The 18,962-nt window shown below is 53.8% G+C and overlaps 2 protein-coding genes across 9 annotated transcripts; one reads left to right on the top strand and one right to left on the bottom strand.

The window, feature by feature from the left end:
- Window positions 1–124: 124 nt before the first annotated feature.
- LOC105495494 (hematopoietic cell signal transducer) lies at window positions 125–4,472 on the bottom strand. Of its 3 annotated transcripts, none has more exons than XM_011765131.2 (6): window positions 4,370–4,472; window positions 2,666–2,789; window positions 1,761–1,864; window positions 1,022–1,045; window positions 497–628; window positions 125–278 (listed from the first exon to the last, which is right to left on the bottom strand). In XM_011765131.2, the coding sequence occupies exons 2-6, from the start codon at window positions 2,671–2,673 to the stop codon at window positions 241–243; spliced, it is 306 nt and encodes a 101-aa protein (XP_011763433.2). In that variant the 5' UTR covers window positions 2,674–2,789; window positions 4,370–4,472; the 3' UTR covers window positions 125–240. The 3 variants fall into 3 exon arrangements, with proteins under 3 accessions (XP_011763433.2, XP_011763432.2, XP_070942493.1); XM_011765130.3 differs by having other exon boundaries at window positions 125–281; window positions 4,370–4,462; XM_071086392.1 differs by lacking the exon at window positions 4,370–4,472 and adding an exon at window positions 3,732–3,838 and having other exon boundaries at window positions 125–281.
- On the top strand, window positions 1,857–17,330 carry LOC105495492 (NFKB inhibitor delta). Of its 6 annotated transcripts, none has more exons than XM_024797186.2 (12): window positions 1,857–2,199; window positions 5,761–5,864; window positions 6,050–6,110; window positions 6,732–6,946; window positions 7,539–7,684; window positions 7,766–7,871; window positions 8,059–8,205; window positions 8,328–8,379; window positions 8,472–8,620; window positions 14,165–14,281; window positions 14,600–14,764; window positions 16,345–17,330. In XM_024797186.2, the coding sequence occupies exons 1-12, from the start codon at window positions 2,103–2,105 to the stop codon at window positions 16,396–16,398; spliced, it is 1,413 nt and encodes a 470-aa protein (XP_024652954.2). In that variant the 5' UTR covers window positions 1,857–2,102; the 3' UTR covers window positions 16,399–17,330. The 6 variants fall into 6 exon arrangements, with proteins under 6 accessions (XP_024652954.2, XP_011763429.2, XP_011763428.2 ...); XM_011765127.3 differs by lacking the exon at window positions 1,857–2,199 and adding an exon at window positions 3,737–3,838; XM_011765126.3 differs by lacking the exon at window positions 1,857–2,199 and adding an exon at window positions 3,738–3,838 and having other exon boundaries at window positions 7,494–7,684.
- The last annotated feature ends 1,632 nt before the right edge of the window (window positions 17,331–18,962 follow it).

The following is an 18,962-nucleotide window of genomic DNA, read 5'->3' as shown; positions in this document are numbered from 1 at the left end:
CAGATCCTTAGGCTGATGGGATGGGGGACATGTGGGGGTCCCGAGGGGGCCTTGGATCCAGAAACAGTTCATGGGAGGGAGGCTTTGGGAACGCTGGGGTTCTTTGAGGAAGAATACGACTACAGGTGTTTCAATTGTTTTATTACAATCCAAAAGGTGTGGGGGGGGGGGCGTTCCTGTGGCACCACACATCATCCAGGATGAGAGGGTTGGAAGTCAAAGGTCCAAGGTGCAGGAGGGTCAGCCCCTGCCCGGCATGTTGATGTAGACTTTGCCATCTTCTGGGGGTAGGGAAAGAAAGCATGAAGCCTGACCACCCACATCTCCACTTCCCTGGGGACCCCCTGCTTCAGGGGTTTCCTCAGGGGTTCCCCCGGGCACCTCCTCCAGGGTTTCCCCAGCACCTCCTCCAGGGCTTCCCCAAGGGCCCCCTCCCTGGGACCCCCTCCCTAGGGACACCATGCACCCTCCAGGCCCCGCCCATCCCTGCCCTTACCTTGGGCGGGGCGGCGGCGTGGGCGTGCGCACAGGAACACCGCCCCCACGATGAGCAGCGACGCCACCGCATCCGCTGCCACGAGGCCTGCCAGGAGCGACAGAGAGAGGGACCCACATCCGGAACAGGAGCCTGGAGAGCAGGGGCCGGAACAGGGAGACAGTCAGGCTCTGCGTCCTGGGGCTATGCTTTGGTCACAGGGAGACAGGAAGTCCCCTGTGAGGGGTGGGTCCCAGGTTCCCTAGGGTTGCGCTTGGGGAATGAAACAGGAGATAGAGATGCGGAGAGGCTGGGTGTCCCAGGACCCTCGGGGCTGTGCGGCGGGCACACGGGGGACTCCTGAACAGAGGCTGGGGGTCGCCGATTCTGGGACTTGGAGAAGGACACGGATTGTCTGATTTGGGGACGGGAGGTGGGATGGTGACCTGGAGAGCCACTGGGGTGTTCTGGGAGCCTCTGGCCAAGCTTCTGGGATGGAAGTGACACCTGAAGTGCCAGGGTAAAAAGCAAGGAGTGATCTCTCACCTGGGGTCGTCTGAGCTGCAGCCACTGTGGAAAGAGAAAGAAGGTAGATGAGGATGGAGAGAAGGTCCACAGAACAGAATGCTCAGTCCGTCGCGGTGGCTTATGCCTGTCATCCTAGCACTTTGGGAGGCGGAGGCAGAAAGATCACTTGAGCCCAGGAGTTCGAGACCAGCCTAGACAACATAGTGAGACCCCCATCTCTGCAAGAAATACAAAAATTAGCTGAAGGTGTTGGTTCGCACCTGTAATCCCAGTTACTCGGGAGGCTGAGGTGGGAGGATCACCTGAGCCCAGGAAGTCAAGACTGCAGTAAGCCATGATTGCGCCACTGCACTCCAGCTTGGACAACAGAGCAAGACCCCATCTCAAAACAAACAAACCAAAAAATATGGTGTACGGAAGGAAAGGTAGTGTCCTGAGAAGTAATCTCCATGTTGGAGAGATGGAACAGGGCCACATGGGAAGGGGACTCCCAGAGACATGGAGAGTGACAAGAAATTGGAATTGGCAGCAGAGACCCAGCCACGAGAAGGGGATGCTAACAGGCAGCCCCTCCAGAACTCCCTGCCTCACCTCCTCCCGCCCCCAAGGACCCAGGCTCTGAAGCCAAATGGATCTCCCAGAAGGGAAGGGGTGCAGGGAAAAGAACCCCACTTTCAGCACCCGTCCCTACAGACGTCACCCAAGCACCCATCTCACAGACACTCTGCCTACCATCCCCTGTAACCACTGGCTTCACCTGGGAGCAAAAGCAGGAAGAGGATGTGACCCGGATGGATCATGGTGGGCTGGGGTCTGGCAGGGGTCTGGTAGAGGACTGTGGTCCAGAGAAGTCCCGAGGAACTGTGGGGGAGCAGAGAAGTAGCAATAGCGGATGTCACCCTGCTGGTGTCAAGGCCATCTGCTTCCTGTGTCTGTTGAGGGGGTGTCTCCGTTATTGCCTTTGGTGAACTGACTCAGGGGGAGGGTCAGAGAGACCAGGGAGGCTGCTGGCCTGGCCAAGTGGGAATGACAGGTGGCCAGCGGTGCAGGCTAGGGAGATCTGGAAATATTTTGGAGGTACGGCCAACAAAATTTGCTGATGAAATGGATGTGGGTGTGTTTGAGAGGGATCCTAGACAGCCAAGCCTTCTGGCGTGAAAAGCTAAGATGGGAGTGTCTGCTGGCAGAGATGAAAGGTGGGGAAGTGGGTTTGCGGGGAAAGTGACGAGGTTTGGGCACACGGAGTTGGAAATGCCTGATAATCTCCCTGTGGAGATGCTGAATGACCTCACTGCATTTAGGAGTTCAGGGGATAAGGCTGGTCTGGAGATGTAAATCTGGGGATTGATGGCTTATGGATGCTACTTAAAGCCACAAGACTGGGTGAGATCACCAAGGAAGTGAGTGCAGACAGGATTCTGCCTCCATCCCAACACACACTGAACGGGGGAAGAGGAGGAACTCTGCCAGGGAAATGGAGAAAGAGGGAGTAAGGGAGGGGACACCGGAGAGCTTGGCATCTTGAAAGCAGGGGAGAGACCATCGTGGTGGCTCATGCCTGTAATCCCAGCACTTTGGCAGGCCAAGGCAGGAGGATCACCTGAGGTCAGGAGTTCAAGCCAACATGGTGAAACCCCATCTCTACAAAAATACAAAAATTACCCAGGCATGGTGTCAGGCTCCTGTAATCCCAGCTACTTGGGAGACTGAAGCAGGTGGAGGTTGCACTGAGCTGAGATCTCGCCACTTTGCCACTGCACTCCAGCCTAGGTGACAGAGTGAGGCCCTGTCTCCAAAACAAGAAAGAAAAAGAAAAAGAATAAGAAAAGAAAAGCAAGCAAGCAAACAAGCAGGGGAGAAATAGGGCCAACGTGGTCAGTGCTATGAAAGGTCACCAAGTGAAACTGACAGTGGCCTCCCACTGGAATGTCAGCTCCAGGGCTGGGAATTCCTGTCTACTTAGTTCACAGTACCCAGCAAAATGCCTCCTCTGCTGCAATGAATTATTTTAAATGATGGATGAGTAAATGAAACCAGACCTCTGAAAAGGGTGATGTAGGGGAGAGGAAGAAATTGAGCCACACCCTATACCCTTACCCACAGGCCCTTTCTCTGGGAGTCTAGACCCCCAGTCCTCCCCTCCCTCTGGACCCAGTAATATTCTCCCTGCCCCCACCCCTATCTCCATTCCCACTCCTACCCCTACCTCCATGGGCAGGACCCAGGAGACAAAGCCTCCAGCACCCCCTAGGACAGACTCAGAAATCCAGGCCCCAACCAGGCACGACGGCTCAAGCCTGTAATCCCAGCACTTTGGGAGGTCAAGGCAGGTGGGTCACCTGAGGTCAGGAGTTCGAGACCAGCCTGGCCAAATGGTGAAACCCCGTCTGTCCTAAAAATACAAAAATTAGTCAGGCGTGGTGTCCGGCGCCTGTAGTGTCAGCTACTCCGGAGGCTGAGGCGAGAGAATCACTAGAAAAGAAATCCAGGCCCCCCAGTATCCCCCTCCTCTTGGAGCCCAGTACCCTAGGCTCCTTCAGACCAAAGATCTGGACCCCAGCTCCCTCCTTCCCCAGGGACCTAGTAGTCCGCCTCCCAAGTCCACCCTGCCCATTCAGGGACTGCGTTCGCCGGAGCGCGACCCGGGGACTCCCAGGCTTGTGGGCGGGCCCTGCCCAGGACTGGGCGGTGCCAGAACCCCTAGTTTAAAAACTCGCGGGTACCGGACCTAAGATCGGGGACCCGGCGGCGGCTCCGCGGGGGAAACAGCGAGGCTGGCGCAGCGCCGAGGCCGCGGCCCTGGGGGCCCGCAATCCACGCCAAGGAATCCCCGAGGTAACGGGTGCGGGTAGGGCACGCTCGGCCCGCTAAGAGAGTGAGGGACTGAGGATCGAAAGACTCCCGAGGCCCTGAGGGACGGAGCTGGAGCGTCAGTCCTGTGTCCCGAGAGTGAGGGTCCTAGGTGTTTGGAGGAGGAGGGGATCGTGGATCGTGACGGAGGGGCGGCTGGGATCTCGGACTTCTGGGTCCTGGGGGTGCAGGGGTCTGGGGATCTAGGATCGCGGTGCCCCGAGGGTGAAAGGGCTGGGAGGTTGGACCCCTGGGTCCTTGGAGGTGCTAAGGGTTGCTGGCAGCCGAGACTCCTAACCCTAGAAGGAGGGACTGGGCTGAGCGCTGGGGGGCGTGGTTGCTTAAAATCGGCGCGGGTCTCGGTGGGGAAGGGTCCGGAGCCTGGCTTCAGGGGTCTACGCTGGCGGTGACCCTGCCTCTGCCCCGCCCTGGGATTTCCGGATCGCCACCCGTGCGGGGCTGAGCAGGAATTCCCCTTGCGCGGGGATTCCACGAGCGCCACGCTCGGCCGCGCACCTCGCCTCGGAGCAGGACACCTGGGGCACAGGCCTAGGGGGAAGGGGAGGATGGAAGATTCCCTTGCGTGAGCGCCTTGGCGTCATTGCGCCGCGTCCGGGCGGTTTCCGAGCCGCCTCCTCCCGCCCCCGCCCCCAGCAATCCCCGCTTAACCCTTCGTCCGCCGGAACCCAGGCTCAAGGGTGAGGGTTGTCTTTCTGGGTCGTGAGAAGGAGTTTGGCAACCGGGGCTCCCAGGTCCTCGAGAGGAACGAACTGAGGGTACAGACTCCTGGGGCCTGAAAGCGAGACTGTATGGATGGGACTTTTTTTGTTTTTTTTAATGGAGTCTCTCTCTGTCGCCCAGGCTGGAGTGCAGTGGCGCGATCTCTGCTCACTGCAACCTCAACGTCCGCCTCCTGGGTTCAAGTGATTCCCCTGCCTCAGCCTCCCAAGTAGCTGCAATTACAGGCGCCCGCCACCACGCCCGGCCAGTTTTTATATTTTTAGTAGAGACGGGGTTTCGCCATGTTGGTCAGGATGGTCTCGAACTCCTGACCTCAGGTGATCCAACCGCCTTGGCCTCCCAAAGTGTTGGGATTACAGGCGTGAGCCACCGCTCCCGGCCCAGGGTGATGCCTTTGACTTCTCGAGGAGGAGCGCTGGGGACTCCTGATTTCCGAGTCAGGTTCTAGGGCAAAAAAATGTTGGGAACCTGGATGTGCGTCTAGGGAGTGATGCCTGGGGTCCGACCCCCACCAACCCGCTGACTTCAAAACTGGGATATCTGGGGGTGGAATTTTTTTTTTTTTTTTTTTTTTTTTTTTGAGACGGAGTCTCGCTCTGTCGGCCAGGCTGGAGTGCAGTGGCGCGATCTCGGCTCACTGCAAGCTCCGCCTCCCGGGTTCACGCCATTCTCCTGCCTCAGCCTCCCGAGTAGCTGGGACTACAGGCGCCCACAACCGCGCCCGGCTAATTTTTTGTATTTTTAGTAGAGACGGGATTTCACCGTGGTCTCGATCTCCTGACCTTGTGATCCGCCCGCCTCGGCCTCCCAAAGTGCTGGGATTACAGGCGTGAGCCACCGCGCCCGGCCGGGGGTGGAATTTTTTTACGGAAGTTGGGTGGTTGCTGCAGAGGGGTGCCCTCCTCCCCCTTCCTCACTTTCCGCGACGCTGGTGGAAAGTTGGGTCAGAGGGAAAGTGCGGAGCAAAAGGAAGGAAACGGCGGAGGCGGATGCCCCACCCCAAATCTTCTAATGGCTTTGGAGGAGTCAGGCGGCATCTATGTGCCAGTTTTTCCGCTCGGGAGGGCGAGGAGGGTGCTCAAACCCACTCCCCCCGCGCCACCCCCACCACATTTAGGTGACTTAAGGACCCTTGATGACTTCTCCCCCCGCCCTCTCCCGCACAGTGAGCAGGGGTGAGCGCAGTCACTGCCCAACGCAAACCGTGAAGAAGCTTCTGGAAGAGCAGAGGCGCCGCCAGCAGCAGCAGCCGGACGCTGGCGGGGTGCAGGTGAGGCCAGGGAGCCACAGCTCTCAGGAGGCCCCGTGCTGTCCCGTAGGGACTCAGCGGCTTGCCGGGGGCACTCGGGGCTGATGAGAGGGGTGGTCCTGACCGAAATGTCCTATAGATCCGAGACAGAACGGGGGAATCTGCCAGATAGTCACCTGGGTTCCTTTTTGCTTTTGTCTCTGCAGGGACAATTTCTACCTCCCCCAGAGCAGCCCCTGACCCCATCTGTGAATGAGGCTGTGACTGGTAAGTTCTCTGGGCTCCCAGCCTCCCCATCCCCCTTCCCTAAGGGACTCAGACATCCCAGCTCTCAGAACTTTGGGACACCTAGGAGTCAGGCCCTCATTCTTCCCTTTTTTTTTTTTTTTTTGGAGACAGGATCTCACTCTGTTGCCCTGGCACTGGATGGAGTGCAGTGGCGCTACCTGGCTCACTGCAGCCTCAACCTTCTGGGCTCGAGTGATCCTCCTGCCTCAGCCTCCCAAGTAGCTGGGACCACAGGCAATGCCACCTTGCTCGGCTAATTTTTTAAATTTTTGTAGAAACGGGGTCTGGCTATGTTGCCCAGGCTGGTAGGCCCTCATTCTTGCTGGAACTCAGTAGCAGTCTGATTTCCTAGGTTCTCTGAGTCCAGTAGTCTATGCACATAGTCCTACAGAACCCCAGGGCCCAGGCTCCAGCCTTTTTAGTGCCCCAGGAGTCCAGGCCCTCAATTCCTCAGTGTCCTAGGAATCCAGATCCCAGGCACTTGGTGTCCCAGAAGTACTAATTCTCAGTACCTTGGGAGACACCAGGCCCTCTACCCCTGGATGTGAAGTCCCCAACTCTGGTAACCAGACCTGCCCCTGCCCCTCCTCTTACACGCAGGCCACCCTCCCTTCCCACCCTCGGAGACGGTGGGTTCTGGACTTAGCAGCCTGGGTCTCCCCATGGGCTTTCCAGACTGGGACCCCAACACGCATGCTGCCTACACAGACAGCCCCTACTCTTGCCCTGCTTCTGCTGCCGAAAGTTTCCTGCCTCCTGACTTCTACCCACCCTCGGACCCAGGGCAGCCGTGCCCATTTCCCCAGGGCATGGAGGTGAGATACAGAGTGGGTACAGGATGCTGAAGGGCCCCTAAAAATTTGCATTTGCACTCCTGCAGTATTCTGAGATGTCTGGAGCTCAGTCCACTTTTCCAGGCCGGGTGTGGTGGCTCACGCCTGTAATCCCAGCACTTTGGGAGGCTAAGGCAGGCGGATCACTTGAGGTCAGGCGTTTGAGACCAGCCTGGCCAACATGGTGAAACCAAAAATACAAAAATTAGCTGGGTGTGGTGGCGCACGCCTGTAATCCTAGCTACTCGGGAGGCTGAGGCAGGGGAATTGCTTGAACCCAGGAGGTAGAGGTTGCAGTGAGTGGAGATTGCACCGATGCACTCCAGCCTGGGTGACAAAGCAAGACTCTGTCTCCGGAAAAAAAAAAAAAAAATCTCCTTTTCCAGATGGGCAAAACTAAGGCCTAAAGGTCGAAAGTCACTTGGCATAGATGGGATACCCAGGGGCTCTGCAGGCAGGTGTGTGTGTGGTGGCTTGGGATGGGAAAGTTCTCAGCTGACTGGCTCTCCCCACCACCTGCACCCTTCAGGACGCCCCGGACACCCGGTTCTATGCAGAATCTTCCCTACCACAGGCAGGACCCTGGAGAGTTTCTACACTCCCTTCGGGACCCCCACAGTTCCCCGCTGTGGTCCCTGGACCATCGCTGGAGGCGGCCCGAGCTCACATACTGGCTTTGGGGCCACAGCAGCTGCTGGCCCAGGATGAGGAGGGGGACACGTGAGTATAGGGGATGGGGTTGTCTGCAGACTCTTGGCTTGGTGGGGGCTGTTCTCACGCCTGTCCCCCGTCTGTCCTCAGGCTCCTTCACCTGTTTGCGGCTCGGGGGCTGCGCTGGGCGGCGTATGCTGCGGCTGAGGTGCTCCAGGTGTACCGGCGTCTTGACATTCGTGAGCATAAGGGCAAGGTGAGGCCTGGGGCCTGAACTCTCCTGGGTTCAGTGGAGGAGGGAGCCTGGGGCCTGGACCCCTGGATCCTAGAGAAGAGGGGAATCAGGGGTTAGCTCCTGGGGCTGATGGGAGACGGGGCTGGGAGCCTGGTTTTCCGACAGGAGGGAGCCAGGAGCCCCGCCTGACCTCTCCTGTGACTTGCAGACCCCTCTCCTGGTGGCGGCTGCTGCCAACCAGCCCCTGATTGTGGAGGATCTGTTGAACCTGGGAGCAGAGCCCAACGCCACTGACCATCAGGGACGTTCGGTCTTGCACGTGGCCGCTACCTACGGGCTTCCAGGAGTTCTCTTGGTACGGCCAACTGGCAGGCAGGGGTTCGTCTGGGGGGTAGACTGGTTGCCCGGATTTTGGCTTCCAGGGTCAGGAGGCCAGGGGATAACCTTACCCAGCACTCTGTCTTCTCTTCCTCCCAGGCTGTGCTTAACTCCGGGGTCCAGGTTGACCTGGAAGCCAGAGACTTCGAGGGTAAGTTGGGTGTAGGCAGGGCTGGTGTGGTTGGTATGACTGGGCGAGGTGGGTGCAGCAGATGCAGGTCCCTCACTGTCTCCATTCTGCAGGCCTCACCCCGCTCCACACGGCCATCCTGGCCCTTAACGTTGCTGTGCGCCCTTCTGACCTCTGCCCCCGGGTGCTGAGCACGCAGGCCCGAGACAGACTGGATTGTGTCCACATGTTGCTGCAAATGGGTGCTAATCACACCAGCCAGGTGAGCTGGGATGTGGGCAGTCGGTCCCTGGGAGATTTTGTGGAATGGGGCCACTTTGATGTCCGGGAGCTCCAGACAAATGCTGACTTTGCCTCCTCCTTGCTGCATGCCCTTGAACATGTTACTTCACTTCTCTGTGCCTTGGGGGTTTTTTGTTTGTTTGTTTGTTTGTTTTGAGATGGAGTTTTGCTGTTGTTGCCCTGGCTGGAGTGCAATGGTGTGATCTCGGCTCACTGCAACCTCCGTTTCCCGGGTTTGAGTGATTCTTCTGCCTCAGCCTCCTGAGTAGCTGGGATTACAGGCATGAGCCACCATGCCTGGCTAATTTTTTGTATTTTTAGTAGAGATGGGGTTTCTCCATGTTGGTCCTGCTGGTCTCGAACTCCTGACCTCAGGTGATCCACCTGCATTGGCCTCCCAAAGTACTGGGATTACAGGCGTGAGCCACCACGCCCAGCAGGGTTTTTTTTTTTTTTTTTTTTTTTTGTCGTTGTTGTTGTTATTGTTTGTTTTGTTTGTTTTTTGAGACAGGGTCTCACTCTGTCATCCAGGCTGGAGTGCAGTCATGCAATCTCGTCTCACAGCCATCTCTGTCTCCCAGGTTCAAGCAATTCTCCTGTCTTAGCCTCCTGAATAGCTGGGACTATAGGCGCATGCCACCATACCCGGCAATTTTTTTTTTTTTTTGTATTTTAGTGGAGGTGGGCTTTCATCGTGTTGGCCAGGCTAGTCTCAAACTCCTGACCTCAAATGATCCTCCCACCCTGGCCTCCCAAAGTGCTGGGATTACAGGCGTGAGCCACCTTGCCCGGCCCCTAGTCGTTAACTGGGAATAATATTACTGACCTTAGGGTATGTTATCAAGCACTTACTATTCATTCATCAAGCACTGAGTTTCAGATTAGCTTTTTGAAACCTCACAAACACCCTTTGACATGTGTACTCTTTCTATTTTCTCTATTTTACTGATAAGGAAACTGAGGCACGGGAAATCAAAAATCTTTTTTTTTCTTTTTGAGACAGAGTTTTGCTCTTGTCGCCCAGGCTGGAGTGCAATAGTGCAATCTCGGCTCACTGCAACCTCTGCCTCCTGAGTTCAAGTGATTCTCCTGTGTCAGCCTCCCGAGTAGCTGGGATTACAGGTTCCCACCACCACGCCCAGCTAATTTTGTATTTTTAGTAGAGACAGGGTTTCTCCATGTTGGCCAGGCTGGTCTCGAACTCCCGACCTCAGGTGATCTTCCTGCCTTGGCCTCCCAAAGTGCTGGGATTACAAGCGTGAGCCACTGCACCTGGCCTCAAAAATCTTTTTGAGACAGGGTCTCACTCTGTCACTCAGGCTGGAGTGCAGTGGCATGATCACAGCTTATTGCAGCCTTGACCTTGTGCACTTAAGTGATCCTCCCACCTCAGCCTCCCAAGTAACTGTGATCACAAGCATGCACCACCACCCCTGGCTACTTTTTTGTAGAGGTAAGGTCTAACTATGTTGACCAGGCAGGTCTCAAACTCCTGAGCTCAAGCAGTCCTTCCACCTCTGCCTCTGAAAGTGCTGGGATTACAGTTGTGAGCCACTGCACCCAGCCTAAAAAATCTTACAGCTTGTGAGTATCAGAGAGGGGATTAGAACCCAGGTAGTCTGACTGTAGAACCTAGCTTTTAATATGTTCTATTCCTTTCTTGTGACAGTAGCTCCTTCATAGGCTGGCTGAGATAATTAAACATCCATAAAAAATGTGTATTTATTTATTGAGATGGAATCTCACTCTGTCACCCAAGCTGGAGTGCAGTGGTGTGATCTCAGCTCACTGCAACCTCTGCCTCCCGGGTTCAAGTGATGCTTCTGCCTCAGCCTCCTGAGTAGCTGGGACTACAGTCATGCACCACCACGCCCAGCAATTTTTTTGTATTTTTAGTGGAGACGGGGTTTCACTATGTTGGCCAGGCTGGTCTCGAACTCCTGACCTCAGGTGATCCGCCCACCTTGGCCTCCCAAAGTGCTAGGATTACAGGCATGAGCCACCACGCCCAGCCAGAAAATGTTTTTTTAGTTAAATAATATTGAACACCAATAAAATATAGAAAATCGTAGAATGAACTCCTTGTGTCCAACATCAGTAACCAGCAACTCATGGCCAGTCTTGCCCCCATCCACTCTCTCACTGTCCTGTGATTTTTTTTTTTTTTTTTTGACGGATCTCGCTCTGTCACCCAGGCTGGAGTGCAGTGGTGTGATCTCAGCTCACTGCAAGCTCTACCTCCAGGGTTCACACCATTCTCCTGCCTCAGCCTCCCGAGTAGCTGGGACTACAGGCACCCGCCACCATGCCCGGCTAATTTTTTGCATTTTTAGTAGAGACGGGGTTTCACCGTGTTAGCCAGGATGGTCTCGATCTCCTGACCTCGTGATCCGCCTGCCTTGGCTTCCCAAAGTGCTGGGATTACAGGCATGAGCCACCACGCCCGGCCTCTCACTTTCATGTGATTTTTAAGCAAATTCAAACACATATTTTTTTCAATAAATATTTGTATGTCTTTAAAGAATAGCGGTGTTTAGCAGAGTTAGCTAGATGGTGGGGATGGACTGTAGGAGGGACGGGCATGGCTGAGTAGAGACAAGATAAGGCATTATTAGCGGGGTCTGGAAATGAATGATGGCAGTCTAGGCTCTTAATGGTTGCAAAGTAGAGCTAAGTGATCATTTGGGCAATACAGAGAAGGTGGAATTGATACTTTGGTAATTCATTCCTTTCTTCACTCAGAATTTTGGACACGTATGATGTGGCTACCAGTGTGCTGTGATGGGGCATAAAGTTGCTTTTTGTTTGTTTGTTTTTTAGAGACAGGGTCTGGCTTTGTCACCCAGGCTAGAGTGCCATGGTGCTATCATGAATCACTGAAGCCTCGACCTCCCGGTCTCAAGCATTCCTCCCACCTCAGCCTCCCAAGTAGCTGGGACTACAGGCATGAGCCACCTCACCCGGCTAATTGTTTTCTATTTTTTGTAGAGATGGGGTCTTGCTATGTTGCCCAGGCTGGTCTTGAACTCCTGGGCCCAAGTGACCCCCCAGCCTTGGCCTCCCAAGTGCTGGGATTACAGGTGTGAGCTGCCATGCCCAGCTACCTATAATGTTTTAATAAGAAAAGACCACTCTCTTGTACTTTTAGACATTACAATTTAATCGAAAAGAGGGGAGATGATAAGTAAACAAAGAACTGAACATAATTACAAATCGGGATGAAAGCTGCCTCGGAAATATAGGAGCTCCTAGACAATGAAAAGACTGGCTTTATGTTGGATGCGGGGCTCACGATGAAGGTCGTTCTGAGGAAATTACATTTAAGTTGAGTGAGAGATGATGAAGAGGAAGAATTAACTGTGTGGTAGGGTTCTGGGAGAACTCAGAAATCAGGGAGTATTTCTCTGAAAACAGGACAAATAAATTTTTATTTCTTTTTTTTTTTTTTTGGGATGGAGTCTCGCTGTCACCCAGGCTGGAGTGCAGTGGTGCAGTCTCGGCTCACTGCAACCTTCCGGGTTCAGGTGATTCTCCTGCCTCAGCCTCCCGAGTAGCTGGGACTACAGGCATGTGCTATCACACCCCTCTAAGTTTTGTATTTTTAGTAATAATAACAAATAAATTAAAAAAAAAATAAAGATGGCTGGGTGCGGTGGCTCATGCCTGTAATCCAAGCACTTTGGGAGGCCCAGGTGAGTGGATTGCTTGAGCTCAGGAGTTCGAGACCAGCCTCGGCAACATAGGGAGACCGCATCTCTACAAAAAAATACAAAAATTGGCTGGGCTTGATGGCGCGTGCCTGTGGTCCCAGGTACTCAGGAGGCTGAGGTGGGAGGATCACCTGAACCTGGGGAGGTCAAGGCTGCAGTGAGCCATGGTGTTGCCACTGCACTCCAGCCTGGGCAACAGAGCAAGACCCTGTCTCTCAACAACAACAACAATAGTAATAATAATAATAAAAGATAAGAACTCTTTCCCTGTAATCCCAGTGCTTGGGGAGCCTAAGGTGGGAGGATCACTCGAGCCCAGTAAGTTGAGGCTGCAGTGAGTCATGGTCACACCACTGCACTCCAGCCTGGGCAACAGAGCGAGACCCCGTCTCAAAAAACAAACAAAAAAATAACTTTTGTATTTTGAGACGGAGTCTTGCTCTGTTGCCCAGACTGGAGTGCAATGGTGTGATATTGGCTCACTGCAACCTCTGCCTCCCACGTTCAAGCTATTCCTGTGCCTCAGCCTCCCAAGTAGGTGGGATTATAGGCACGTGCCACCACGCCTGGCTAATTTTTGTATTTTTAGTAGAGACGGTTTCACCATGTTGGCCAGGCTGGTCTCAAACTCTTGACCTCAAGTGATCCGCCTGCCTCGGCCTCCCAAAGTGCTGGGATTACAGGCACGAGCCCCTGTGCCCTTCAAAAAAAAAAAAAAAGAACTTTTTAAACCTCAGTATCATTACTCTGTCTTTAAAAAATTAAAGATTTTCTTGCAATACCAAATATCCTGGCTGTAGTCAAATTTGCTTTTGGCTATAAAATGATAATTTTTTTCATTAAAAAATAAATCAAGATCCAAGTAAGCACACATATTATGATGTTACATCTTTTCAAATCACTCTTAATCTAGAGCTTTGGTTTTGTCTTCATTTTTTGGATGAGCAAACTAGGTGGTTTAGCCCTGTCATCAGCACATAAAATGTTTAACATTCATTATCATTTGCAAACTCCTTAAAGACACATAAAAAGGTTTCATTTTAGAAAATGTCTTTTATTTTCCCCCAAATATGACGGGAACAGCTCAATATTGTGGTGCAGTATTGCAATATTAGCTAGTCCACTGATTAATGCTGCCAACTCCTGTGCTTGTAGATAAAGTACAGTCTGTGTGGGTCGGGATGCAGTTTAATGTGTTGAATGGAGGGCAGGTAGCCAAGGCAGTTGCTTTGAAGAACTGGAAAAAGAATCTCTTTCCCAGACACTGGTGTGAAAATTGTCATAAGAAATGTACAGTTCTGGGAGGTGTATGGTGTGAATGGTACACCCTGAGACGGGTGTTGTGCAGTGCACAAGACATACAACTGAATAAGGCACTCTTGGTGGGGCTTGCAGAGGAGGGCCAGCATCCTATTTACTTATTTATTTGTTTATTTATTTTGAGATAGAGTGTCACTCTGTCACCCATGCTGGAGTGTAGTGGCATGGTCATGGCCCACTGCAGCCTTGAACTCCTAGGCTCGAATGATCCTCCTGCCTCAGCCTCCCAAGCAGCTGGGGCTACAGGTGTGCACCAGCACACCTGGCTAATTTTTCTATTTTTTGTAGAGATGAGGTCTTGCTGTGTTGTCCAGGCTGGTCTCCAGTTCCTGGCCTCAAGTGGTCCTCCTCCTTCAGCCTCTCAAAGTGCTAGGATTACAGGTGTGAACCACTGCACTCCGCCAAGGATCAGGGTGTCTAAAGGCTCCTGGATTCAGTGGGAAGGTACGTGGGTGTGAGGCTGGCCCTGACCTCTGCCATTCCCCTCCCCCTAGGAGATCAAGAGCAACAAGACAGTTCTGCACTTGGCCGTGCAGGCTGCCAACCCCACTCTGGTTCAGCTGCTGCTGGAGCTGCCCCGGGGAGACCTGCGGACCTTTGTCAACATGAAGGTGGGAGCTGGGGCTGGGAAGTGCAGTTTGTGTGGGTTACAGTAGAGGGGCAATGGGATGTTAGGGGTCCTGGGGGCTGTGGACATGGAGGGGACGATGTGTGGGATTTGCAGGGGAATGTGTAGGAAGCAGACATAGATTGCCCCGGAACGTGTAGGCCATGGACACAGGGATGCGTGCAGCGTGGCTGTGGCTGGGGGAGGTCTGGGATGTGAAAGGACAAGTACAGGACGTGGACAAGGCAGAAATTGAAGTGCAGTTTAGAGGCCTGGGCCAGCCGAGCCCAGATCCCCATCAGCCCTCCCCTTACTTTTCCAGGCCCACGGGAACACAGCCCTCCACATGGCGGCTGCCCTGCCCCCTGGGCCAGCCCAGGAAGCCATCGTGCGGCACCTGTTGGCAGCTGGGGCGGACCCCACACTGCGCAACCTAGAGAATGAGCAGCCCATTCACCTGCTGCGGCCCGGGCCGGGCCCTGAGGGGGTGAGTAAGCACTGAGCCTGCCTGTAGAGTGGCCTCTGAGCTCTCGGGCGCGGGATGACCTCCCTGCCCCACCCAGTGCTCACTTTGAGAGAATGACTTCTAATCTCGGAAGGTGACTTCAGTCAGGCAACTCTGACTCTATAATGTGCCTCTGACCTCAATGTTTCATCCCTTACCCAAGAATGGTGACTTCTCTGATCTCTACCCCAACCCTGACCTCACAGTGTGACCTGTATCTTGCTTGTGATCCTGAATCTTGCTTGACCTCAAGGTGTGACCTTTGATCCCCAAGTGTGACCTCCTGTCCCCTTCCCCTTAACCTTGGCTCCTGACCTCAGATGTGACTTTTGACCTCTTACCTGTTCCCTTCAATTCCCTCTCATTGCTCACCCCCAGGTGGGAACCCCCAGCCAGTAGCCCCTTTCCCTTCACTGAAGTTCTGCTTCCTGACCCTTTCTCAGTGTATGAACCCAGGCCTTGACCTTCTTCCCACATCTTTATTTTTATTTTTATTTATTTATTTATTTTGAGGCAGTGTCTTGCTCTGTGGCCTAGGCTGGAGTGCAGTGGCATGATGACAGCTCACTGCAGCCTCGAGTTCCTGGGCTCAAGGGATCCTCCCACCTCAGCCTCTCTAGTTGCTGGTACTACAGGCAGGCAACACCACACCCAGCTAATTTTGTTTTTTTTTTTTTTTTGAGATGGGATCTCACATGTTGTCCAGGCTGGTCTCAAACTCCTGGCCTCAATTGATCCTCCCACCTTGGCCTCCCAAAGTGTTGGGATCACAGGCATGAACTATCACTCTCCCAGCCTCCTTCCCTAATTTTTTTTTTTTTTTTTTTTGGCGACAGAGTCTTGCTTTGTCACCCAGGCTGGAGTGCAGTGGTGCAATTTTAACTCACTGCAAGCTCTACCTCCCAGGTTCACGTGATTCTCCTGCCTCAGCCTCCCAAGTTGGGACTAAAGGCACACGCGCCACCATGCCCGGCTAATTTTTGTGTCTTTGGTAGAGGCGGGGTTTCGCCATGGTGGCTGGGCTGGTCTTGAACTCCTGACCTCAGGTGATTTGCCCACCTTAGCCCCACAAAGTGCTGGGATTACAGACGTGAGCCACTGCACCTGGCTCTTCCAAAGTCTTTTTTTTTTTTTTTTTTTTGAGACGGAGTCTTGCTCTGTCGCCCAGGCTGGAGTGCAGTGGCGCGATCTCGGCTCACTGCAAGCTCCGCCTCCCGGGTTCACGCCATTCTCCTGCCTCAGCCTCCCGAGTAGTTGGGACTACAGGCGCCCACAACCGCGCCCGGCTAATTTTTTGTATTTTTAGTAGAGACGGGGTTTCACCGTGGTCTCGATTTCCTGACCTTGTGATCCGCCCGCCTCGGCCTCCCAAAGTGCTGGGATTACAGGCGTGAGCCACCGCGCCCGGCCTCTTCCAAAGTCTTGACTCTGGACCTCTGACCTGCAAATCCAACGGGCCCCACTTAACCTCTCTTCTCTAACCCCTCCCTCTGCATGGCGTGCCTTCCCCACCTCTGCTTCCAACCTGACAGACTTCTCTCCCTCTTTTGCCTTGTCTACAGCTCCGGCAGCTGTTGAAGAGGAGCCGTGTGGCGCCGCCAGGCCTGTCCTCTTAGGACTCAAACCCAGACCCTGGACTGATTTTCCAGTCCCCACCGTCCTGCGGGACAGCCAGCGTATGCTAATGTTGCAAAACCATGATAATGTATGTGGAATATCCTGCCATTGGGGTCTTACATTAAAACCCCAGAATGGCTGCAGAGGGGTGAACAGGCCCCAATATTTGGGGTGCTGTGATACCCCTCTTCTACCCACAAGGAGCCCTCTTGATGATTTCTGTGAAATCGAGGCCCCTTGTTTGTTTCTGTGAAACACCCTGCACCCTTAGTCCTTTCCCCGCTGAGATCCTTCGGGTTCTCTCCCGTAACTCAGCTCTTCGTTCCCAGAAACCCAAATGTAATCCCCCTACGTGGTGCTTGGGGCATCTCAATACCATCTCAGTAAAGCTCCTACGATGGCCTCCTCGCCCTCGCCAGGACTCACATCCTTTGGGTCCTCACCCTGAGACAGGAGGGACCCTCTGAGATCAGGGACCCTTAGGTCCCACTGCTCTCTGATTCAGAACTCAGCTGGGCCCCGTTCCAGACCCCAGCATTCCTGGTCACTCCCTCCTTAATCTGAACATCTCTCAAGCTCTTTATTAAAGTCAATTTGGGTCAGGTGTGGTGGATCATGCCTATAATCCTAACACTCTGGGAGGCCGAGGTGGGTGGATCAGTTGAGGTCAGGAGTTTGAGACCAGCCTGGCCAACATGGTGAAACCCTGTCTCCACTAAAAATACAAAAAAAATTAGCTGGACATGGTGGCGCGCACCTGTAGTCCCAGCTACCTGGGAGGCTGAGGCAGGAGAATTGCTTGAACCCAGGAGGTGGAGGTTGCAGTGAGCCAAGATTGTACCACTGCACTCCAGCCTGGGTGACAAAGCAAAATTCTGTCTCAAAAAAAAAAATGAAAATGAAATAAAAATAAACTCAATTTGGACTAGAACCATTGTTGTCTGATCTCTGGGGGCACTGGCACAGGAGAGTGGCTGTGATGCCCGCCGAGGGGTCATATTGGGATGAATGTGCCTGAGGAGGGAGGACGTAGCAGCCACCATGGGTGCCAGGTCCATATCCCATCACCCTCACCCTGGTGACACAAGTAGGACTGGCCTTTGGGAGGCCAAGGGGTGAGGATCACTTGAGGTCAGGAGTTTGAGACCAGCCTAGGTGTCAGCCCCAAAATATTTGCCTTTGGGCAGTTTCAGACCACTGGTGCGGCTCTGCCCTGGTATGGGCGTGGCAAGTGTTGGAAGCCAGGGGGTTCGTGCCCACTTCCCACTCCAGCAGCCCTCAGCCAGTTACCGATAGGAGATGGTCCCCCACCTGTCTGTTGGGCTAACTTGGAAATGCATGGCCTCTGCGAGCTCCAGCGTTCCCCAGTGGATGAATCCCCAGTTCCCCACAGTGGTTTGGGCTTGATAAAATACCCTTTATCGTCTGCTCTCTCTTATCTGTGTCTCTTCCTGCCTCCCCTACCAATGTTCTCCATCCCTTCCAACTTTCCCTCCAATCCTTCCCTCCACAGCTGCTTTTGGAGAAACCCAAATTAAGACCTCCACAAAACCCCATCCTCAGCCAGGTGCAGTGGCTCACACTTAACAATCGCAGCACTTTGGGAGGCCAAGGCAGGCAGATCACCTGAGGTCAGGAGTTTGAGACCATCCTGGCCAACATGGCAAAAACCCATCTCTACTAAAAATACAAAAATTAGCCAGGCGTGTTGGCATGTGCCTGTAATCCTAGCTACTCGGGAGGCTGAGGCATGAGAATCACTTGAACCTGGGAGGCAGAGGTTGCAGTGAGCTGAGATTATGCCACTGCACTCCAATCTGGGCAACGGAGCAAGACTGTCTCAATAAAAAGAAACAAAAAAACCCAAGACTGGGCGCGGTGGCTCACGCCTGTAATCCCTGCACTTTGGGAGGCCAAGGTAGGTAGACCACCTGAGGTCAGGAGTTTGAGACCAGCCTGGCCAACATGATGAAACTCTGTCTCTAAGATTAGCCAGGTGTGGTGGTGGGCGCCTGTAACCCCAACTACTCAGGAGGCTGAGGCAGGAGAATCTCTTGAACCCAGGAAGCAGAGGTTTCAGTGAGCCAAGATCGTGCCACTGTACTCCAACCTGGGCAACAGGAGCAAAACTCCGTCTCAAAAACAAAACAAAAGAAAACAAACAAAAACAAAAAAAACCCAAAGCCCCAAACCCCATTCTCATACCCGCTCCACAGCCTCTGCTCTGGCCTCTGCAAAAGAGCCCCCATCCCAGAAAGCCCTCGAACCCATCATAGCCCCCGCAGCTAGGAACCTTTCATGAACCACAAACCGAATGTACATATTAGCACACTCCAGAGCTCTGGCCAGTGTCTCCACCCTAAAACTTAAGGCTTAAACCAACACCCTTTTAATTGTTTCTTTTCTTTTTTCTTCTTTTTTGAGATCGGAGACGGAGTCTCTCTCTTGCCAGGATGGAATGCAGTGGCGCGATCTCCTCTCGCTGCAACCTCCACCTCCTGGGTTCAAGTGATTCTCCTGCCTCTGCCTGCCGAGTAGCTGGGATTACAGGCACCCGCCACCA

This window comes from Macaca nemestrina, chromosome 20, assembly GCF_043159975.1.
Source record: "Macaca nemestrina isolate mMacNem1 chromosome 20, mMacNem.hap1, whole genome shotgun sequence".
NCBI lineage: Eukaryota > Metazoa > Chordata > Mammalia > Primates > Cercopithecidae > Macaca > Macaca nemestrina.
The sequence above is the reverse complement of the archived record's forward strand: the minus strand, read 5'-3'. Positions and strand labels throughout refer to the sequence as shown.